Raw genomic sequence first — 25,321 nt, forward strand, 5'->3', positions numbered from 1 at the left:
AATGAGAGCAAGAAATTAGAACTGCTAGTAATTATATAGCTACGGTTTATGGTGTAGCTAGGGTTGTAATGTTCAATAATATGGTCATAGGAATCCTTACACATTGAAGTCACAGTTAAATAAAGAAGCGAAAGGGAACAACTCCTAAGGAATGGGAATGGAGTGATCACAGAGGAAGTATTTATAAGGCAATGGAAGGCCTAGTGCAGGGCACATAAAAGAACATTTAAAATGTAAGGTTCAGAGGAAGCAGGGTCAGCATGGAAGAATTGGCATTTAAAGGGGATAAGGATACTTCTGACTGTAAAATGTATTGCAAAATAGAATGCAAATCACACGTATATTAACAATAAGATGGCAGAAAACGAGGAAACATCATCATTGGAGACCTATGTTTTCTGCATGAGTTAGGAAGCACCTCTCTGTGAGGGTGTGATTGAAATGATTATTTCTGACAGAATCCTATCACAGTAGGAAGAATAAAGCTTGAGTGGGATAAAGTCAAGAAAGAAATTAAAAATGCTGTGATCACTGTTGCCCTGACCAACATGGAGGATGTTTAGACAACCTATTTGCAGAAAAATGGAGGCCATTTATTTCTGGTTAATATTGCTCATATAAGAAAAGCAGATTTATCAGTACACTACTGCCAAGGGCCATGTAGGAGGAATTGCATTAGAACTCATGGAATGCATCCCACAGGTTACAACAGACACATGGGTGGGTCTTGGTGTGGCATAGCCCTGAGAATCACATGTCCCCAAGACTTTATGCTTTATGGAGTTCTGCTCTGTTTGCTGCCCTCTTAATCTAAGAATTAAATGAAAATGCTAAGGGGGCTTCCAATCTCTCACTGGGCTGTGTCTCTGGCATTCACAATAATGATGCTTGATGTCTTTCAGGCATCACTGCTGGAGAAGACTTTGATTAAATCACCAAGAACTCAGAGACTAAGGTTGTCAGGAATGACCACCACACTTAGAAAATATTTGGACAAATACAGTTGTTAGTGAAGCTAGGTTGAGATGTTTTTAGCACTGACTCTGATGTAAAGAATCTTAGGCAACAACTCTTATTAAGCTAGGGACGTTTTATGATCAGGGAACAAGAACAATGGCAGTACTGGCTGGTGTGACCCTCACTGAGGCTGGACTGGTGATGAGTGATTTCTTATACACACTTTTGTACTCAGCTTCCTGATTTATTAAGAATTGCTATGAGTAAATATGCATTTTGAGGATTTAGGATAGATAAGACTGATTTTTATATATAAAGTTTAGATTTGTGATTCTTTTAAGACTCTTACAAGATTATTTTTAAAGATAAATAATAAAATAATTACTACTTTCTTTGTGACCACAAATTGCTTCCTGTCAGTAAGAGAAATTGGCTGAGAAAACTACCTTGCTTGCTTACACTTTGTTAATCCATAACAAGAACTTCGGTTATAAATGTATTGGGTTTTTTTTTAAGAATAATTTGTTTTCTTTACCTGTACTGTGTAATGTTATTTCTTGCAAAGGTATTGGGAAATACACAGCTTTTTTTAATCATTCACAGAAAAAAATATCTAAACAATCCTATTATAACTGTATACTGTGTGAAAGATTTTGCTGAGATATATAAACTATAGAAGAAAGAATAAAGGGTGTCTGGAACATTGTTTCTCCCACCCACCAATTCTGTGTGCATGTATAAGGTTTATGTGTGTGGTGGGTTGTAAAACTGTTCCTTCCACCCATCAACTGCATGTATGTATACAAGTAAAGTTTATCTGGGTGTGTGTTGGAACTTGCTCCATCCACCAATTATGTCCATGTATGTATGTATGCATGTATGTATGTATGTATATATGTATATGTGAAATGTTCGGAGTCTGCTTGCTGGACCTTTGCTCTAACCATTCTATGTGTGAATGTGTATACATCAGTCTGTAGGTCTGTCTGCATATATATACACACACACACATATATATATATATATATATATACATATATGTGTGTGTGTGTGTGTGCATGCATGTTTGTGTGTATGATATTTTGGAGTTAAACTTTAGTTTCATCAACTCTGTGTGTGTGTGTGTGTGTGTGTGTGTGTGTGTGTGTGTGAATTTTCTCTCTCTTTTTCTCTTCATTTCCAGTCCTGTGGAGTTAAAAGAGTTCATAGGTTTTTCTGCCATCCACAGAGAGTTTGAGCCCCAGTAAATTATGCTTTGTCCACTCAGAAAAAGTCTGCTGAGTAAATTCTCTAATCTCTGGTTGCCTTTGGCAGCAGTCCCTGTAGGTATCTGGGTCCAACTTGGTCAACAGCTCTAATGGTCCCCAATGGCTACCTGTCTCAGTTTTCTCTGATGCCAAAACTGACCTTTGGTACACTACAAATATGGATGAGAAAAAAATCAAGTATGTGAAGTATTACTCTCCTTATTTTAAAACAGTAGGATATTTGTGCAAATTATAAAGGACTAGTGAGTTGGTATTTGAGTCTGGTGGGAATCAGTTTAGTTGAGTGGAGTTGCGTTCTGTGAAGATGACTGAAAGCAGGGCAGGAGAGTAGAGTTAGTCAGTGTTTGGCAATGCAGTGCGTGTTTGTGGAGTGTGGAAGCAGAACAATTCATTAAAAAGCACAAAGAAGTTAATTTGAATCAGTCAGTTTGGAGAGGAGTCTGAGCCAGAAGAGTTCAGTTGAACCAGCCTGAGATCAGAAAGAGCTAGAAAGGGGGACTTAATTCAGCAGTCAGCCTCCAGGATGACAATTACATCTAGGAAATAAAAGTTACTTTTACATAATTTGTAATATAATATGAAAAAGTTATTTTTCCTATCCACCTCTGTGCCTCTACCTGTAAACTAGCCTTATTTGATTTACTCCCTTTACCCCATTTCCTAGCCTCTTGGTAACCATTACAGTTTTCACCTTCTTTCTATCACATCGTAATGCTCTAAATGAAACCAAGATAAGCCGTGGCTGTAGAAGAACATGCTAAACTTTCAAAGGTGGTGTTTCTTTCTGGATTTTATAATATGATCTCGGAATTATCTGTGAATTGGACTCCACTCAACTGAACTGACTCCCACCTCCAGACTAATTTCCAGAGTGGTTGTACCAGTCTGCAATCCCACCAACAATGGAGGAGTGTTCCCTTTCTCTGCATCCTCGCAAGCATCTGCTGTCCCCTGAGTTTTTGATCTTAGCCATTCTCACTGGTGTGAGGTGAAATCTCAGGGTTGTTTTGATTTGCATTTCCCTTATGACTAAAGATGTTGAACATTTCTTTAGGTGTTTCTCAGCCATTCGGCATTCCTCAGCTGTGAATTCTTTGTTTAGCTCTGAACCCCATTTTTAATAGGGTTATTTGGTTCTGTGGAGTCTAACTTCTTGAGGTTTTGTATATTTTGGATATTAATCCTCTATCGGATCTAGGGTTGGTAAAAATATTTTCCCAAACTCTGGGATGCCATTTTGTCCTATTGACAATGTCCTTTGCCTCCTAATTTGAATGAGCAACTAAACTCCTGAGATTTCAATTTGGTTCGGGGCACAATAAATAGGAACTATTTCTTAATATTAAATATGCATACATTTCCCCCCAAGAACACAGAAATGTTTTAGGTTGATATCTTTATTACCATGATAATAACTGTGGAGATATAATTGTAATAGTATAAACCCTTAGGTTTTAAAAAATAGGAGGGATAAATATAGGTAGTAATTTAAATACTGTTCATAATACAGTGACTTGAGAAATGATCCTGCCTGGAGCAAGTACTTGGTTTTCTTATGTCCACGTCCCTCTTGGGCTAATTAAAAATGCTATTTTATCATATCCATCTGGGAAGATGTGACATTTAACACAACTACTTTATTTAACAGAAAAGATGAAGAAAGAGCTGACCAAATATTTCGGCTCCATCTTTTACTTATTTGTGCTTAATGTTTATAACAATGGATAAGAGTAGCATGGGGAGAAATAAAATCATAATTAGGACAGAAACACTGTAAAGATTCATTTCATTCAAAATAAAAATTCTCCTTCTCCCACAAACAAGTAGCAAATTTGGAATGGAATTAGAACTAGAACCCATCTTATGTAACCCCAATAATAAAAAAGAAATCACATGTTTTGTTTTGGCTATTATAAGTTTATGGGCTGGGTTATTATTCATGTTAAATATAACCAGATTTCATAAAATACTACTGTATGTATTGCTTTCTCCTATTATCTAAAATTGTGAAATTACATGCATACCATAACTTAGGAAGGTTCCCCACACATATAAGACTCTCATCGAGTCTCAGTAGAACATTTTTCAATTGACATTCTTCGTCTTAAACAAGCTGGCAAGTAGCCAAATATGCCAGGGTAAGGTGTGGCATTGAAGATCTAAGATTCATAAACATTATTGGAGAATGATTTTTCTAGAGCAAGAAAAAAATTGAACTGGCACAGAAAGGGAAGAAGCCATAACAGCGGAGAACAAGCAGCAGTCTTTTCTCATCCATATCAGGCTTGTGTAATAAATTACTCTCTTCTCTCTCTTCGTGTCAGGAGAAAACGATGTTTAGATTAAACCTCGCTAAGGCCTAAAAGGATAATTTGTCAGTATTTTCCAGTTTACTACCAATGCAGTATTGATCTGCTAGAGCCCTTCTTTCTATTTTATTTACACTAATTCAATCTGGTACAACTGAAACTCAACTTGTAGGAGAGCCAGATATTTCTTTATTTTAAGTCTCATGGGTCCAAAGGTGTAAGGTCCAAGAAAATATGTCCAAATTATTCTTTCTCCTTCTTGTGAGTAAAGACCAGTACCTATCTTGGAGGCAAACAGTTACCAGAAAAGCACTTTTCTGCTGAGATTTACCTTGGGCTAATTTCTTTTCTTTTATGTCTTTAAAATATATATAATTATAGTTCTTAGGAGAACATGAAAAAAAAAGTGTTCCAAATGTCTGCCCAATTTAGCAGACTCGTGACTGTGCATCTAGACAGCTGTTTGGAAATGAGATGTGAGGCAGAAACATCTTGATAAACCTTACTGTGGCTGAAGCCATTGAAAATGACAACATTCAATTGGCTACACAAGTGTCAAAACTTAGGACTAAAATGACACCTGAATCAAAACAGAAAACGTTTTCTAAATTCTTCCTGTTCCTTAAATAAAGTATTCAGATGAACATAGAGTAGACTAGAGATCAAAACTTAAAAAAAACGGTGAAATGTTAAAATAATTTATATGTGCTGAGGAAAATATTTACTTATATCAAATACTTAATCCAGGGAGCTAGTGTTGTTTGCTTCTTTTCCTTCACTTGACTTTTACTGTTGGGTGGCTGTTTTATTTTATTGTGTTTTTATTTATTTTCACCTTAAGATAGTTCAGCGCCATTATTGCTTTAACTTCATATAACTAGGTAAGACTGTTAAGAATGTCATGATTTGACAGGTTTATAATTCCTGTAAAGCTGAAAGTCTGGGTTTCATTTTCTACACTTTTCAACTTTCATGGAAATTTCCTCAAATTCTGACATGTTTTGGGGACAATCAAATCTCATAACAACGCAGTTTTAGTCTTTTTAATACTAGGATTTGTCTTACCAAGGAATATTTCTTGACAAGTTTGACTGGATTGCTCAATTCTAACTGAATATTATTGTAGCCAATCAATTGATGTACAATTTGATTAAAATATGACGACATACTCATAAAAAGTTTCAATGGTTTGCACAGGGATTGCCAGATAATTCAGTCAGACAGCACATCAGTTTAGAAATTATCTTAAATGAAGCAACTTTTTGACAATTTTGATTGACTTGCTTATTTCATAAATTACTCACCAAACAATGCATGCATTCATTTATATTTACGAACAACCAAATTATATTCCTTGTTTGTTAACTTTAAGCTCTGCTCATGGGCAGGCCAGAAAGATGGTTCATTCTGTGAAGGTATTTGCCAGGCAAGACAGATGAGCAGAGTTTGAACTTCAGCCTTCACATAAACATGCCGAGAAAGTATTTGTTTCAGTAAACACTGCATTTCCCAGAAACAATGAAGATAAAGGGTAAATTGCCCCAAAAAAACTGGTTTTGCATTTACAAACATCAAAATAAATGAAAAGTATTTAAGCACAAATTTCTAGTTGATAGCGGTCATACAATAGAACCACGAAAATAGAAGGTGTCAACTGTGTGAATGACAGAAATTATACTTAAAATATGCCACTTAGCATAATAGGTGTTTGTTCATGAAAACATGATTATGTGTATGTTGCTAAAATTGTAAAATGACAAATATGTGTTGTTGGTCACAAAGGAAAATAGTATGGTATACATTACGTGGAGGGATTGGAATTTACAACGCTCTTTTTTTGTTGATTTGCAAGTGCTAATTTTGGCAGACAATTTAGGAAAGTGGAATTACTTGTCCACTGGATTAGAATGCTCTGGTGCCCTGCTTCCTACGTGAGGTAGAAACTTATCTACAAAAACAGCTTTTCAAGGAAACGAATGAGCATGGCTCTCATTTCCTGAGCAAAATCAAAAGAAGCAGGTAGCTTGACAGTAAACCAGGGCAAGATTATTACATAAAGACATTATTTAATACATTTGTTTAAACACACACACACACACATACATGTGCATGCGCACACATACAAAAAAGAGAAACAATGATGGGAACTAAACCAGGCACTATCGCAAAAGGAGTATTTTCCCACCCAAAAGAATTTCCCTTTTCTCACTCCAAAGAATTTTTGTATACTACTTCAAGACCTTCAAAACATCCCTGTAAGCAGCCATTGTTGACTATGTTCTAAAGTAATCCAGAGAACAGGTAATTTGGGTTATTTCTTCTGTGATATATTAATTTCATTCATTTAAAATAACAAGCTAAAACTTATCAGCCTGTAATACAAAGTTTAAAGGAGACAAAAGTACATAGGGAAACCCACTCTTTCCGGGATCTACGTCTTAACTATGTAAGCACTTCTCCACAGATGCAATAATACTCATTAATTTATTGTTTTTATATTCTTCTCTCATATATTATATCCTGACTGCAGTTTCACCTTCCCCCAAACTCCTCCCAGTCCCTCTCTTCACGTTCCCTCTCTCCCAGATCAGCTCCCCTTCGTTTTCCCTTCAGAAAACAGCAGGTCTCCCAGGGATATTAACTGAACATGGCATAGCAAGTTTCAGTTAAGACAGGAGACATACTCTCTTATCAAGGCTGGAGAAGGCAATCCAATAGGAGGAGAAGGGTCCCACAAGTAGGCAAAAGACTCATGGACAGTTCCTGTTAGGAGTCCCACAAGAACAACGAACTATACAACCATAACATATATGCGAAGAACCTAGCACAAACAAATACAGGCTGCCCTGGCAATTTCTGTAAGCGCCTATGAATGATGCTTAGTTGATTCTGTGGGTTGTTTCCTTCCCCACTTCTGCAGGGTTCTGAAACCTCTACCTATTGCTCAACTGTGGGTCTCTGAATTTTCTCGCATCAGTAGCTGGATGAAGTCTCTCTGATGATGACTGGGTTATGGCCATGCTCTCCCGAACGTGCCTAATCTTGTCTATTCATTTAATCTTAGTAGTTGCAAAGCAATCTATGCATATACAGACATATATGTGTACACTTCCATTAAAACCACATAAAACATACCATACTATGTATTGTGGTTTTTAAATTGCAGACTGTGATCTATCAGTGAGGTAGGAAATAAAATTACTAGATTACAACGGAGAGTACTAAAAATTAGAAATGAGCAGAGTAAAGTATGTTGGAGGAACTTTCATAGGAAAGGTAGTTACTTTTTAAAAAAATCTTTCCTGAATTTTATCTTTAAATTCATTGTGAGCTAGTTTACAACATAAAATATATTCCTTCTCGGGATTCACAGACAATAATATATTAAAACGCATGAGGTTTCAAAGACTGTGGTTTTGTTTAATGATATATAAAGTTATCCCACTTGGCTTGTATTAAAATATGTTAAAAATATTCCTATTTGTAAGTGTGAAAGGCAACAAAAAGTGATGTTAACCATCGGTAGATCATATAGGTGTGCTTATTTTTTTAATATTTATAAATATATACACAATCTGAGAGTAGTAGTGCCTCTGTCCCAATGCTTACGAGTCATCTCCCTTCTCTCTTCACATGTCTCACCATTTCTAAAGCTGGAGAATATTACAGAACATGAATATCCTATACAGTGTACAGGTCGCTGCTTGTTGATAAACATTTTGATTGATATTCTTAGTTTTTCAATATTTCCAACAATGCTTCACTTGTTGGGACATCCTGATATGTATCACTGTATGGTCACGCAAGAGTTAAAGGATACAGGTCATGAACTGAAATTACTAGGCCAATGGAGGTATACCTATAGGTTCAGTTTTGTAAGATATAGTCAAATTCCCTTTCATTTTTGTTTGGTTATAATCCTATAATCACTGTTTGATAATCATTTTTCAGAAAAGTATATGTTATCAACTATTTTTTACTGCTAAGAATCTAGGCAATAATTTCACAAGTCAACTGTATTTTTAGATAATTTTTCTGATTGTAATTTTTTTACATTTCCATATATACATATAATTCTTAAATATAACCTGTTGGTTCCATATATTGTTGTTTCTACATATGTTTTCAAGACTGACCACTGGGAAATGGACAGCTAACTAATTATTGTTTTATTCCCTGGGGAGAACCACTGCTCCTGTTTCTAGCTTTACTTAGTTGCATGCAGTACACATTGTTTTTTAATACAATTTTTTCTGATGAATGAAGATAAATATGTTGTTCATGTTTAAAAAACATTCTCATTATCTTTACTGTGGTACATCTATATCTTTACTTTTTATTTTGTTGGTAGATTATTTCCTTACTAATTATAAGTAGAAAATTGAGCAGACATAACAACAATTGAGAATAAGATATGCAAAATGTGTCATTATCATATAAAAAGATTGCTAAGATCACTCATAAATTAAAAATCATAGCATAAGAATATTTATATATGCTAGGAGAATATGTATTAGAAATGTTTTTTCCATCATTATCAGCCTTGATGAGAATATGAGAAAAGAGATATTCTTCAGAAAGCATTAGTAGAAAGATAAACTAATCTTCCTTTTAAGGGGAAGATTTGATGATAGCTGTAGGAGTAATTAAATGGCTATTACCTCAGCCTATCAATCATTTCCAATTATAAGAAGTTATCCAACAGATGTGTAAAAAGATGTGTATGTAAGAATTAAATAATGGTACTTTTTTTAAAGAGCAAACTGATGGACACCTACATTTGTATCAATGAGCTAGCTAAATATGAAAGTGATACCTATGTGACTCAATCTCATCCAGCTATCACTGAGAAACAACAAAGGATAATGTGCAAGATATCTGAACTACAAAAGGTTACTGTACTTATACTGACAATGTGGAAATGACCATCACTCAAGTGGTACCTAAAGGGTGAAGATGAGAACAGTTTAGTTTTTTTAACTTAATCCTGTTTTACAGTATCAATTATAAACCACCAGTTAATATTACTTTACCACTAAAATATACTAATAAAGGGATTTCTACTTGAACATATGCATTTTTCTATTTGCCTTGACAATAGCTTAATGTTCAATATCATTAAATTCGTTTCCAAGTCTAAGAACATCACAGTCATCACAGAAATGCATGACTCACACATAAACACATCCAAATGACTTATACACTTCCTCTGACCATGTAACTCTCCAAGAGAGCTGTTACAAAAGTCAACTGCTGCGCTGCCTCATACATGCATAATGGTTCCAACAGAGCCATTAGGGTGCCAGTTATATGGCAGGGTTCCTGCCAAAGCTATTACCAAATCATTGTATTGTTTCACACACTTCCTTTAACTTGTAGATGGTTCCTAAGGAACTGTTTTCACCGCTATAGAAGTGTCCTTTATAACTTATATCACCAGGGGAAAACATGGAAAGCACAGGCAAGAAATGTAAAAGAAACAAATCCCTTCTAGTAAATGTGCATGAATGATCCCACATGGTCAAATATCAGAAGGGTAACTCCTCATTTGGGCATAAGTATTACATGTCATTTAAACACCTCCAGGTGTTCATCTAGGCATTTTGTCTCACAACTCCAGATGTTCCTAGGAAGCAATGTAGGTTCTCAAAATGGCACATGCAAAGCTATGCTAGTATGGTATTTATTGGCTGTGTATTCTATGTCGTCAGGTTCTGGGTATGATGTGTAGAAGTGACAGGGAGTTGTTATAGATTTGGTGTCTCTGATGAATTTTTTTTTTCAGATCTTCCCTGATCTGTAAAGTTGTTGAATAGCATAGAAAGAACTTAACTATTCAACAATGATGAAAATAAGCATGGTTTATTAAGGAACTAAGATTCTAGCTCTATCTTAAAGGTCTACTATACATCAATGGGAAATAATAGTAGCCTTTACTAGTTAAAATCACCTCACTATATTTCCTTTAATATTTTTTCGGTGCTTAGTAGAAAAATATTTTTTAACTATTGAGATGATGTATTAGTTAAAGTAAGAGAAACACAAGGATTTTTACCTTTCTTGAAATGAGCAGAAATTAGGATGGACTGTAACCAGGATCTAGAATTTCTTTGGGGTGCCATATATCCCACACTGGCTACTTGTATAATTCCTGATAAGAAAACTGTCACCCATAGTATCTATCCCACAACTTTGGCATAGTAAATGAATAGAGCTAAACTTTATTCATACCTAACAATATCTAATTATAGAAGTCATACTATAAAGTTATATATATATATATATATATATATATATATATATATATTCATGCTCTACACACAAAAAATGAAATTGGTAATGTTTTCCATTTCATAGAACAAGAAACTGGGGTTTGGGAAGTTTTAATTATCCATCCAATGGCTAGTAGTCAGGGATTTGAGAAGTACCAAAGATGGACTGTAAGTTGTAAAAGTAAAACTGCCTGTTAATAAACAAAACGGAAAAAAAAACAGTAAGATTTTATTTGTTAATTTTAATAAAGTATGAATTACAAAGAAGTTACGCGTACCTATAGTTTCAATGATGATACTTGTATTCAAAAATGCTTATTGAACAATTACTTGCTGCCAAACTTGGTATTACGTACTAGAGATGCTTGAAATATGAATATTATGTATAATCCCCAACCTCAAGGCATTTCTAGACTGGTGGGAAATATTAATGTTCAATTAATTAAGAGGATTTATTATAAGTGACAAAAACAATTTGAGCTACATTAAACAGAAAATGAGCACAAGAAGGGGCTAAATAGAAAGAATTAAGTCCTTTCTTTTTGTACATTGATCTATTATATTTAGTCATATCTGTGCAGATTGACTCATGTCTATATATTTATCCAAAAGAAAGGAATAAGACTCTGAATACAGTCCAGCTCTTACTTCTCTCCAGAAAAGCAGCTAAAATTAATCATGTGTGCTTTAGCATCATCGCTACATTCCATGGAAATAGAATCATTTTCTCAACTTGATTCAGGTATCTAACAGAGTCTCATTAGCTACAACCAGAGGATAAGATCAATAATGCAAATCTTGCTTTGGGGAGTCCACCTAGTTGATTTTTGTAGCAGCTCCCCACTTCGAAACAGTAAATATCAAGTTGGCACACATACCCCAATGGGTCTACTAATGACAGTGTAAAGCCTGCTTGCTCTCACTCTCAATGGCAAGTTCATCTACCCTTTTCCAGCAACATTCTTCTCCTAGTGTCAGGACCCAATTCTTTGGGTTCCAATGTGAATTGAAGACTACCAGATCTCTAGATTCCTCTGGGACTCTGGCATCAGATTTGGACTGCTAAGACAACTAGCCTCATGGATGGAATTACTACCAGATTCTTGATCTTTCAGTTAGAAGACAGCAATTGTTGGACTACAGAGACCATCGCCTGTATGCTTCTCTAATAAATTCCTTTTTAATATATGGATGTTCATCCTAGCAGGTCTATTTTTATAGAACCCTGACTAATACAGATAGTAATATCAGAATGGGTTCTACAGAAACAAAATTGTAAAGTTATTTCATTAGTTTTTGAGACAGGATCTTACTACGTTGTCTTGGCTGGCCTAGATCTCACCCTGTAATCCAGGTTGGCCTTGAACTTATAAAAACCCATTAGCCTCTTTTTAAAGTATCTGGGACTGGGTTTCTAATCTGCTGATACATACAGTTACTGAAAGCTCTCCTCAAAAGCATGGAGAGCATTAAGTATCCATGGTATTAAACTTATTAGATAGATCCATTTGATTATCTTGACCAATCCATTGTAATTGCAAATGTAATGACTCTCTACATAAGACTTATGACAACTGGTGGAAAAAAAGGGAAACAATGATGTTGTCTGGTGGCTTCTAACATCTCTGGATAAATTGCCAAAGGATAAGAATGAATCCCTTGATAAAATTAACAAACTTCTAATATCTCAGCATACAGTAACAGAAGAACTCAGTGACACAGTTAATAGATTGACTTCAGATGTATACCAATAGTCTAAACATTTACCAGTGGGCTGTGGAACAGAATCTTGTCCTCAGCAACCATAGAGTTCAAGTTATCGAAAAATCAAACCCAAATCCTCAGAATATGACTATTTGCTTTACAATGAAAATCCAAGTCCCAGCTTCAGAGTGTATACATGTTGAAATAAGTACAGTGATTGGTAAGGATTCTGTAAGTGTGGATGAAGAGGTGTGGAACAACCCGTCTAAATGTGAAGACATTAAACTCTCCTGTTCTGAAGGACTTAACTCACCTGATAAATAATTCTTCACCCTTAGAATAGAATACTTCTCCACATTAATCTACTGCAGTGTTTCCCTCTCCATATTTGTCTCAGTAATCCTTCACTGTCTACTACATTAGCAATGATGTTCTCTGAAGGAGATGGCAGTCAAAACAATATTGATGTCGGTCAGTGCCTGCCTATAGTGCTTCTAGACTTATAACCACAATCAATTCCCCAGTTAAAGATGCTCATAGAAAAGAGGTAAGAAGTATAGTTCATGAAAATGTGTGATATTCCACTAAAGAACTTGAAGAGTTTGCTAATTCACTGAGGCAAAGTCTGGAGACTACATGTAGAAATGGGTTTTAAGGGTGTGTGATAATGGTAGATGAAATATACAACTGGAACAGACTGAATTTTCTGAAATGGGAGCACTGAGTACATATTCTAGGTTTAATATGGAAGTTTGCAGAGCCAAAATTTGTCATAAGATGGCCTACTGAAAAGAAGATGAAGATGTTTGACATCTCTTGCCTCAGTGTTGACAAGGATTTTAAGGTTCAGGCAGACCATGGTGCTACAGAGGGTACGCCAGGAAAACCCAATCCTCCACAGCGAGAAGGCCTAGATGCCTTAATCCTACAACATGAAAAATGCTGAAAGGCGCATCAGTATACTTGAAGAACTCTATGGTTATTCCTTTCTTGTGCCAGACCACAGGGTTGTAAATACCACAGCTCAGTTGGATGAATTAAATGCAAAGGGTTATAATTGGGCCCTGGAGAAACAGGGTTCAGGTGGCAACACTGAAGCACCAAAGACAATGATAAGCATTGTTATGGCACTGGAAGAACAGGTGAAGCAATGTCAACAATGGCCTGACCCATAATGAGCAGCAAAAGCAAAGTGCTTTTTATGGTCACAAGTGTCATATGGAACTCTGACACTGACTAATGGATTGTGTTTATAGAAATGTAATCATAAAGAAGCCTACTATGTTTTATATGATTTGTATAAGCAGATACATTATTGAACAAACCAAGAAAGGCTACATTGGATAGTGGCAATAGGAAATCTTGGCTCCTGAAACAATTTCTAGACTTCATCTATTTGCAAACTCTAGGTCCCTTGAATGAAGGGATGTCAAAAGTCCTGTGAGGAAGGGTCTTGATGAATTACCTAAGAGTTTTATGGTTAGTGTTCTCCAGTCCTTCTGCAGTGCGACACATGTCCTTTAACATGGGCCACTTACACTGGGGAATGCAAACAATCAGACTTTCTAGGTCCTGTGGGATACTGTCTAGGAAAATAATTGGTACTCATTATGGGAGAGCCCCAAAAGCAAATGTGGCCCATCAGTTAAAGTACAGTTTTATGGAGATCAGATGACAGAATTTTGGCTGAAATCTTATTCACAGCAGGCCCAGTTTGTCCCAAAACTCACCCTGTGGTTATTTCCCTACTTCTAGAATGTATAATTGGGGTATATGTACTTAGAAGTTGGCAGAATTCCTATATTGGTTTTGTGAGGATTATAATAATTGGTGAAAGCCAATGCAAGTCACTGAAGTTCTTGCTACTAGGGAACATAGTGAGCAAAAGACATTCCAGGAGGGATTGCAGAAATTAATACTACCGGCAAGATGCAGAGTTTGTGATTTGTACCATATCTCCCTTTAAAATTCCTATTTGGATTGCACAGAAGACAGATGGATCATGGAGAATGGAGGTTGACTATTGCAAAATTAATCAAGTAGTGATACCAATTGCAGCTGATGTACCAGATGTGGTATCTTTACTTGAGCAGATTAACACATCTCCTGGTACATGGTATGCAGCTACAACTTTAGCAAATGCCTTTTTCTTGATACCTGTCCATAAGGACCACAAGAAGCAATTTACCTTCAGCTGGCAAGGCCAACAGTATGCTTTTACAAGTTTATCTCACAAGAGTATATTAACTCGCCAACACTGTGTCATAACTTAGTTTGGAAGGATCTTGATCATCTGTCTCTCCTGCAAAATATTGCATCAATCCACTATACTGATAAATTAGGTTGATTGGACCATGTGAGCAGGGCGTACAAACCACCTTGAACTTTCTGGTAATACATATGGATTCTGAGGATGGGAAAGAAATTAAAAAAAATTTCAAGAGTAGAACTTCAGTGAAATTTCCAGGAGTCCACTGTGTGGGGCACAGTTATTCTGTGTAAACCAAAGTACAAGTTTTCAAATCTGACTATTCCCACCATCAAGAGGAAGGTTTATTTGGACTGGAGAATCATCATATTCCTTACTGATATATGTTATTTCATACCATATATCAAGTGAGGTAGAAAGACGCTAGCTTTAAATGGGTCCTGGAACAGGAGACGAGTTTTCAGTAGGCTAAAATTGCTGTGTAGAATGCTCTTCTCCTGGGACAATATGATTCTGGAGACCTGAAAGCACTTGAGGTATCAGTGGCTGTTAGGAAGGTTGCCTGGAGTCATTGGCACTTTAATACAGATGAATCACAAGGGAAACTCTAGAAAATTTGCAGCAAATCTCTACCATCATAGGCAGACAGCTGTTCTTTTGAAAGACAGCTCTTGACTGGGTATCTGGCCTTAGTGTAAAATGAATATTTGACAATGGGATACCAAGTCAACTGGGTCTGCCTATAGTAATCTAGATATTTTTGACCATGCAAGTTATAAATTAAGTTATACACAGCAACAATCTATTGTCAAATGGACATGGTATATATGTGATCTGGGCTGATCAGATCCTGAGGGCACAAACCAGTAATATAAAGAAGTTGCTCAAATGTTTATGACTTTTTACTCCCATTAAAATCCTTTCTACTCACAATCATGCTCCCATAGCCTCTTGAAGTATTCCCTATGGACATTTACTGAGAAAGAATTAGGGAATTTTAAAATTAAATATTTTTATTTCATGTACATTGGTGTTTTATCTGCATGTACGTAGGTGTAAGACTGTCAGATCCTCTGGAGTTACAACAGTTGTGAGCTGCATTGTGGGTGTTGAGCATTAAACTAGGGTCCTCTGGAAGAGCAAGTAGTGCTTTTAGACACAGAACTATCTCTTCAGGAATTAGCACTGTTTGAACTGATGTTTTTCTTTCTGCATGTTATATAAGCACTACTGAGAACTGGAAAGCTGCATCATTTACAAACCCTTTCTGGGGAAACCCTGAAAGACATCAGTAAAGGGAAATCTTCATAGTAGTTAGAACTTTGGGCAATAAACAAGGTTGTATATTTTTCTTGGGTGGAGAATAGGCCATATGTCTGGTTGTGTGATCCATGAGCTTTACTCAATGGATTGTTTGGATGGCCATGGATTTTTAAAGAACATGATTAAAAAATTGGTGGGAAAAAACCTGGGAATAAGCACTTAAATAGGTCTTTTCAAATGGGCAAAGGATGTGAAGATGCTTGTCTTTCATGGAAATGATCATCAAAAGGCGACTTCAGTAGAAGTCAAAAAACACTGGACAAGACGTCTCATTTTGTTGATAGGCAGCAGCTTTCACCATAATCCATTGTTATTTTTCACTAGGCCTAATACCAGAGTGGCTATTGGAGTAGAAATAGAATTTGTGCATGGACTCAACAAATGTAATTAAATTTACCTAGGTGAACTGGTTACAGATGCTGCTAAGGGCCAGATCTGCTAGCAACAGACACTAACACCAAGCTCCTAATGATAGCATTCCCAAGGGTATGCTACTAAGTAGCAGGTTAGTGACACTGGCTCCCTTCCTATGTGGAAAGGACAGTGTTTTGACCTCACTGGAATAGATACCCTGTTTATGGATTTGCCTCTTTTACACCTGATGTTTCTTAAAAACCTACTGTATACAAACTCTCAGAATATTTCATCCACAGTTAAGGCATCCTATATAAACTTTCCTCTGGCTAAGAAGCTCACTTAATAGGCAAAGTAATGGTATAATGGGTCTACTGTCATAAAAGTCACTGACATTTGGCTGTCAAGCATTCTGAAACCAGCTGACTTCATAGAAAGGTAGATGACATTTGAAGTCACAGTTTTAATTAGATGGTGGTAACCAAGAAGGCTAAATCCAGGTTCTCCAAAATACATTATATGCTTTGAATAATTTTTCAGTATATGGTAATGTTCTCCCATGCCCAGAATTCAGTGGTCCAGGAATGAAGTAGTATAAATGGAAATGATTCCATTCACTATCACCCCTAGTAACCAGTAGGAAAATTTTTGCTTCCTGTTCCCAAAACCATAATCTCTTCTGGCATAGAACTTTTGGTTCCAGATGGAGAATGTCTCTGCTAGGAGACACAACAAACATTCCATTGCGATGAGAACTCAGATTTCAAACTGGCCCCTTTGGACTTATGACGACCATTAGCCAACGGGCTAAGATAGGAGTAACAGCATTATAAACGGTAATCAGTCCAAACTACCAGGGGGGAAATTCCTATATTTCTCCATAAAGGAGGTAAGAAAGATTGTGCTTGGAGTACAGGAGATCCATTAGGGTATCTCCTGTTGTTACCATGTCTTGTGGTTAAAGTTAATGTGAAACTACAACAACTCGGTTAAAGCAGGGTGACAAAGGGCACAGACCCTTCAGGAATAAAAGTATGGGTAGCTCCTCTTGGATAAGAACTAAGATTAGCTGAGGTGGTTGTTGAGGTTGGAAGAAATACAGACTGGGTAGTAGAAGAAAGAAATTATAAATACCAGCTAATGCCACTCGACCAGTTGTAGAAAAATAACGGACTTCATTTTTGTTTCCATTAGGAAATTAAGGAGATGTGCTTGTATTAAAGGTGGCAAGGGGTGCACACAAGGTATATAATCTTAGTTTTCAACTTGACTACATCCAGAATCAACTAAAACCCAAACATCTCAGCACAACAGTGAGGAGCCTTTTTAATTGGATCATTTGAGTTGAGAAGACCAGACTTCTGGGCCACGTATTCTAGTGACGGCACATAGAATGACATGGAAGAAAGAAGCTTTTGATTTTGTCTGCTTGCCCTTGCTCTCACTGGTAAATCCATCTATCCTGTTGCTGAGGCATTCTTTCACAGGTATTAATACCTACTTTTTCAGGGTTCCATCATAGACTGAGGACTAGCAGGTCTCTAGGAATCTTCCAGGACTCCAGTATGAGGCTGAGACTCGGTTGAACAACTAACTACCAGATTCCTGGCTTTTGAGTCAGGAAATAATTTTTGTTGGAGTACCCATATTAAAGCCTATATACCATCCTACATCCCTTGTGCAATATGTACTCATTTTTTTTAGCTCAAGTCTTTTAGAGACCATTGACTAAAACAAAATAGTATTGTCACATTGTTACAAGAAATGACGAGAATATCATTTGTTAGAGGCAAAGTTGTACATTAGATAACCATAGGCCTGCCTCAGTGCAGCACTTCTATTCTTCAAAGAGTAGCACAAGATCATAGATATTTCATGAAAGTATTTATCTCTCACTTTAATCCCCCCCCACTCAAAACATAATGTGATCCTCATTTATAGACTCTATAATTATTCTCTAGATCCTGTGGCTAGGTATTGAATCTACAATGGAGAATAAGGCAGACCACTCTTGTGTCCAGTCTTAACACCTTCTGTGAGGTATGAAAATCTAGACATATCACACATAGTTGAAATGGACTGTAAGAAGGCTACACTGAAAGAAGCACAATATCAAACTGTTATTACTCAGGTCCTAGGATCAAGCTAACTATTAAATCTGCATTTTTCCTTAATGGAAAATTAAGTAATAATACATGTTAAAGGATCGTCTTAGGACAAGTGGGAAGGATTAAAAAACAAATAATATTTTGGTAGTTCTGTGAAACCTAAAAACTGTATCTACTTTTCATACCTGTTAATTTCCCCTCTTGCAAATATTCCAGTAGTGAAGTTTTAGTAAAAATTTCAGAGTTTGTAACATTATAGATTTAAATTAGATTCAGAACAAAAAACAGGGTTAATAGTACTAAAAATATTTTTTAATGATTAGTCTATGGATGAAATGCAAGAAATCAATCTTCTTAGACAAAATTCTGGAAGTCCAAGTAGAACAACAAAGGGTCACTAAATCATACTGTCTATTTGTGGGATGGACACAATTGTAAGCATCTTTGACAGCATTTCTTAGATACTTTTATAGTTGTATAACTCACATAAATTAACATTTTCCCTTATTTAAGCTTGTATTTCTCATTAACAGCAGTGAGGCATAACCTAAAGTTTTTCATAACATTATGTTCACGGTATCATCAATAATTAACAAAAAACAAATTATTGGCGGAAAAAAATAAAATGTCATTGACACTAATTGTATCATAGGGAGAAGATGGCATGGAATCTGAACTACTGAAACCTATAAATCAAAAATATTTTAAGCATTTTTATGTTTCAAATATAGACTGTATAAATTCAAGTTAATGAGTTAATGAGATAGGTACCCTGCTAGGCATGCTTTCATGAATGGATGATATCAGTGGGAAATAAATAGCTCCATTTGCATGCAAACACAAAGTTAAATGAGATGAAAATGATTTTTTTTAATTTAACTTGCATTTGGGGAAAAAGAAGAAAAGGATTCACACTAACAAGTTTTCTCTAAAAAAGTATTAAATATGGGCCATTCCTAGTTTATTACCAATAACTGGGAATGCTCCTCTTACTAAAGAATGACAAAAATAAAATCTCATAAAATAATGACTACCTTACGCTTTCACTTTTTTTCTTTGGCTTTTTGAGTTATTTGCAATCGATGACATGAATGAAATGTGATTGTAAGGCCAAGGTAGGAACATCTGGAGAAAAGGACCAAGGCCATTTGGTAGTGAGCACTGGAAAGTTCTGTCAACATCAGATATATGCCGTGTTAAAGTTAAAGCCATTCTAAATTCAAAAGAAAATAACAGCAAAACAGCAGCAGCAGCAGCAGCAGCAGCAGCAGCAGCAGCAGCAGCAGCAGCAGCAGCAACAACAAGGCATTTGTTTTATTTAGGGCAGAACCCCAAGACAAATGAGTGTTGTTCCTAACTGCAAGTGAAATATACACATTAAAGGCACAAGACTAATCTCTGACAATTCCATTGTTCAGCCTCATGTGTTGTTTGTTAGTCTGTCAGAGTCTATTTTGTGGACTAGGCACCTGTCATGATTGATTGAGGTAAAAACAACTTGGCGTCGAATATTTGGAAACACTTGCCTTGAGCAGAATCAGCTGGAGCCTCCATATCACAACAAACAGGAGAGAATTTAAAACCTGTAATATTAAATGTTTTATTAATCAGTCTTTGCCCACGTTGCCTGAGATTCTTCAAATTTCAACAGGAATACTTCAAGAATTTTTAAAAAAAAACATAACAGTATCAATGGAAAAAAAAGCTCTATGTACCCTAATATATATTCCTCCACTAAAACAAAGATTCAGTAGTATTGAATCCTAAAAAAAAGTCAATCTTACTTAATCCTACAATTTTCAACACTCCTAAAAGAAACCTCCCATTGATGTTCATCTACAGAGAGAAAAATGAAGTCCAGAATGAAAAGGCCTTTATTGGGGTATGTTTCAACTGAATGTATTTAACTACAGTTCTTTATGTGAGCAGACGGGATGGAGATAGTGCAGAGAAGCACCTGAGTCTTTCAATCTGACTACCAACAATGGAAGCTCATGCTGGAAGAAGGGACACGCATCAACCAGAAGAAGAACTTCTGTCTCCCAGAGTGCGATTTCAAACATTTCTGAGGATTGGCCTATGGCGCAGAATATAATCGTTACATTTAAATTATATTCATACAGCTGTATAATGAATATGGAATATATTTTATACTATCCTCTTTTCTCAACTCAGCTCTCCCTGTCCCTTTGTTCCCCTAAAAAAATTGTTTTCATTTAATATACACATACATAATTTTATGTGATTGTATAAAATCGAGGAACCTAGACAGAAAACACAGTATTTGTCATTTGGAAATGGGTCGAATTCACATATTATGCTAGCATGAATGTGGATGATATAAGAACTCATAAAATTTTGACAAAGAAAATGATGGATAGACTAGATTAATTTGATTAACATTCCTTTAACATGCCTATTATGAAATTATTTTTGGTTAGAGGCAGAAGAACATACTTTCAATAAGTCAACCCCTTCCTCAAAACTCACAAAGAGAAAGCATTTCATTTTCTACAATGTATAAGGAAGTAATATATAATTACAACATAATGACAATGCTGTTAGTACTGATTGTCTGGCAAATTACTGGTGTCTTTAAAATAATTGTGTTTGTGAAATAATTTCATTCTAATGTGGTTAATGTGAATCTGTTTATAAACTCAGCAAGTTAATTTGGATGAAAATAGAGAGTCCCTACAGAGAATATGCATGCTATATAATTGTTCATCTCCTTGTTCATACATCGATGTAAAGCTAAAATACGTGAAATGAGTACTTCCTATAATAAATCCCACTGGGGTAGCTATGAAAATAAAAATGAAAATAAAAGGTGAGTAATGAATAAGACATTCACAATATTGCTGACTACATGAGATAATTTCTCTTGAGGGTTCTCCAGAAATGAAGACTATTTTGTGTCGTTATAAATAAACGTGTCTATTTGCTAGCTACTTAAGTATCCTCCTTGTTCCTGGGACCCTGCTATCTTGTATTTGTATTCTGCATGCTAAATGAAAGATAGGCCAATACCAGAAGTGATAACAAAGCAAAACGGCAAATGTAGTTTTCTTACCATTTTCCCCATCAGACTTCCGTTCATGGTCAGTGTCAGTCAAGGACAATGCAGAGTTGGCCCTGCTGGACAGACAGGAACTATGTTCTGACTTCATGCCTCTTATCCACATTCTGAGTGCATGGTCAGGTGATGCAGCACCTTCTGTCTCTGTGTCCACATCAGATCCCATCTCCAGCTGGTAGCCATGCCGAGAAACACTGTGCATGTCTGTCTGGTAGCCAGAGCACAAAGTAGGAGGTGTTTCACAGAATTCTATCTCTGGAAAGAAAAAAAAAAGTTCAGACATATTAAAAATCTACTAACTTTCACTTTTCTGTCCTCATGTTTCCCCTTCCCCATTGCTAGTAATTATGAGTATTTGCAAAGTTAGAATTCTGGCCTTTTATTTATGGTAGTTAGGACTCTGTGCTTATTTTGCACTTCTGTTACTCAAAATTATACTCCCATTGATTCTTACAACGTTCTGGGGGGGAAAGTGCATTCTCAAAATAGCTTATAGCTACAATTTTTTGGTTGCACAAAATATAATGAAATAAGCGAGTACAATAAGTATAAAGTGTAGAGATATGTCCTCTAAAGCAATTTCTTTTCTAGAATGAATATGTGATCTACACAGCACACCTGTGCTTAAAATAACAAAATGATTTGTTTTTCTGAGTGTGTCATATATATTATATATAATCTAGTAAGTAATATAAAACTGAGAAAAACAATACATTCAAATAGATTTTTCAAATATGCTAAACTCTAATATTATGAGTAACTAATGTTATTTCCACTGTCTTCAAATGAGTTTAAGGCATACTTTTGCCAATTATTTTGTTTTGTTTTAAAACTGGAGGAAGCTTATATTATAGCTTAAAAAAAATTCCAGGGTTCATAAGCTATAACACAAAACAGCCTGGTGGAGGAGACGTGGAAGAGGGAGAGGAAGAGGAGGAAGAGGAGGAGGAGGAGGAGGAGGAGAAAGTGGAGGAGGAGGAGGAGGAAGAGGAAGAGGAAGAGGAGGAGGAGGAGAAAGTGGAGGAGGAGGGAGAGGAGGAGGAGGAGGAGGAAGAAGAAAAAAGCCATGCATTTGATTTAAATCTGCAACAACTGCCACAAGGCAGGGAGGAGGACTTTAGAGAAAGAATAAGGAAGATCAAAGTGTTAGGGTAAACAGAACACAGATAGAAAAAAAGCTTCTTGGATAATTCAGAGAAGAAGGCCGACTTAGTAAGCTGTTTAACTGTAGTTCTAGAACACACTGGGAGGGTGGATGAGGAGAGAAATCACCTTAGTTAAGAGATAATTTCTTTGCTCTTTAAACAAACAAACAACAAAAACATACAAATTAGGTACTGCACCATGACAGTGCTTCATGGATTCGATTTTTCTCCCTTTCCTTCCAAATTTTAGAATTTAAAACAGTTAGAATCTTAGTAATCAGGTCATTTAATAGTTGAGAAAATAAAATCCAGGATGCTGATGGCATTTTCCAATGAGCGTACATCGAAGAGCAAAAGCCTCTGTGTTTGTTTGTTTGGCTACAATACCCAGAGCGAGCATCATTTTTTCTAGATGCCAGTGAAGACCCAGTAACCAACTGCACGAATATCTCCCATTCTGTCTTAAAGTCAATTTATATTCAATTATGGCAAGGTGTCAAAGAGGGGAAAGATGCTTTAACAATTCCTAATAATTTAATGAAAAATGACCACATGCCAAGACATATCATTTGAAATGTCCATGTAATACTTAGATAAGGTAATCCGGAGATGTAGTACACTATATAGGATTTTCTCAGACTGACATCAGAGACAGGGGATGTCAATTGGCCCGGAAAGGGCTTAACTGACTGCGTCTAATCCATAGCACATATCAATAAAATACAAACTTTAACATGAATTCAATTCTTTGAATACAGAAAATGTTTGATCTTACACTATCTACTAGAGAAAATTCAGAATACAAATTTATTTGTCATAGTAACTATTTCTGGGATGCAAAAAAAGAATTACTACATACAGATTTTAGAAGCCAATGGATAATGCTTGTTTAATAGTTGCTGTGTTGCTAGCACTGTGCTTTGTGAAACCCATATTACAAATAAACCTGCTATAATATACTAGAAAACTCAATAACAATTAACCCTTTCAGAGTTAGAGGTTACTTCTCAGCATGCTACTTTATGATTTCACTGATTAGTTTCTTTCAAAATAGTTGTAGTTTTCCAATAGAATCTATGTCAAGTTGAAAGAAATTATTTTTTCTGTTGATAAAATTAATTTATTTCAAAGATCCAAACAAGGTGTCAAGATTTGTATCAGGGTTTGTCTTATCAAACCCAAAATCGTACTAAATCATGTTTTTTTTTTCTGAAACAACATTTAAAAGTCCATTTTACTCAATTCAAATCTTAGAAATTTTTGAATATTTATATGCTAATTTCACTATGATTCTTTATTGAACACTACGAGGTGACGCGGCTACAGTCACTTGCTCACATATACACATCAGCCTACAGCTGTAAGAAAGAAATGCTACCTAGTCTGTTAAACACAATTTCCTTCCTTCCCCCAGAATACCAGCTCTCAGAATCACCTGGAAGGCTTGGTAAAACATAGATTGCTTACCCTCACTTCTACCCTACCCTCTGGCTTAAAGTCTAAAACAGCTGGTATGCAGTAGGACTACACAGTTTGCATTTAAAGGGGCTTTAAGGTGAGGATTAGAGTCATCTTAGGAAACTTAGTCTGAAAACTTCTGCACTAGACATCTCTCTGAAGGCAACAGGTAAAGGAGAGCAGTGCATTTACAACCATGGTACTACCACAGATTTTGTCGCACCTACTTGAATTCTGGAGATGAAGAAAGAAAATATCTGTTCTGAGTGGCTGTAAAATATCTCCATATACTTTTCATGGATTCAGGGAACTAATTAGGGAACTTAGTTCTCCCCCAAATTGGCTTATATTTAGACTTTCTCAGGTGAGAGCACATGAGATGTGACTTTCCAAAGATTTTTAATATGAATATGAGAGTCATGGCGTTTATTGAAAAAGAATGAGCAAACACAAATGGATGGCCATTTGCCATTCTAGATTAATGAAACACTGGAATAAAATTTTTCCAAGGGGGGCACTGACATATATAGCCAGACTCCATTTTTTGTTGAAGAGATTTGTTTTCCAACCCAAAAGGAAATTTGAGCATTGATTTGTTCCCTTCAAAGTAAATGTCATTTAAGATTATCAAAACTTGCACAGGATAACCAATTTCTTTTTTATTGGAATTTTATGTCATTTCAAAAGCAAAAACTAAATCATAAAAATTGTAATTAAGTAAGTTAGACAATCTGAACTCAGAAAGATCCAAGCAAGGTATGATTAGTTCTTTTTATGAAATGTTAAAGGAGAGAAAGCTAGAGAGTGTGTGAAGGAGAGAAAGATAGAAATATTTTACCTATCACCATAAGTGTTGTTCATTGAACTGTTTTATTTCCTTTCTTGAAGTCAATGTTGTCATTGCAGAATATTTTCTTAAATACACAAAAGTCTGCATTCTGCTTAAAATTCCCGTAGGATGCATTATTTAACAAGCACTTCAATGTCCCCTTGGTGGTTGTTTTTAGCCCTACACATATAACCTTGTTACCTAAAATGCTGCACGTTCCCTAGAGGAGATAAAGTTCAACTGGGTTTATTATAGATCTGTTCTTAACAAAGAGCTCTCTGCAAGCGAAATAAATGTATACTCTTA

General features: G+C 35.9%; 1 protein-coding gene and 1 long non-coding RNA gene across 10 annotated transcripts in view; one reads left to right on the plus strand and one right to left on the minus strand.

Annotated features, from left to right (window-relative positions):
- Positions 1-25,321, minus strand: part of Tenm1 (teneurin transmembrane protein 1) — an 889,770-nt gene that overhangs the window by 539,372 nt on the left and 325,077 nt on the right. For all 8 annotated transcript variants that reach the window (XM_063280507.1, XM_063280510.1, XM_039100433.2 and 5 more), the window contains 2 exons: positions 21,578-21,838; positions 20,031-20,087 (listed from right to left, as the gene is read on the minus strand). In XM_063280507.1, coding sequence (XP_063136577.1) covers positions 20,031-20,087; positions 21,578-21,838 — 318 coding nt within the window. The remainder of the gene's footprint in view (positions 1-20,030; positions 20,088-21,577; positions 21,839-25,321) is intronic.
- Positions 17,082-18,068, plus strand: LOC134484114 (uncharacterized). 2 transcript variants are annotated; one of them, XR_010061491.1, is made up of 2 exons: positions 17,082-17,285; positions 17,591-18,068. It is a non-coding gene; the product is annotated as an uncharacterized LOC134484114 (long non-coding RNA). The 2 variants fall into 2 exon arrangements; XR_010061492.1 differs by having other exon boundaries at positions 17,082-17,232.

Source organism: Rattus norvegicus, chromosome X (genome assembly GCF_036323735.1).
Source record: "Rattus norvegicus strain BN/NHsdMcwi chromosome X, GRCr8, whole genome shotgun sequence".
Taxonomy (NCBI): Eukaryota; Metazoa; Chordata; class Mammalia; order Rodentia; family Muridae; genus Rattus; species Rattus norvegicus.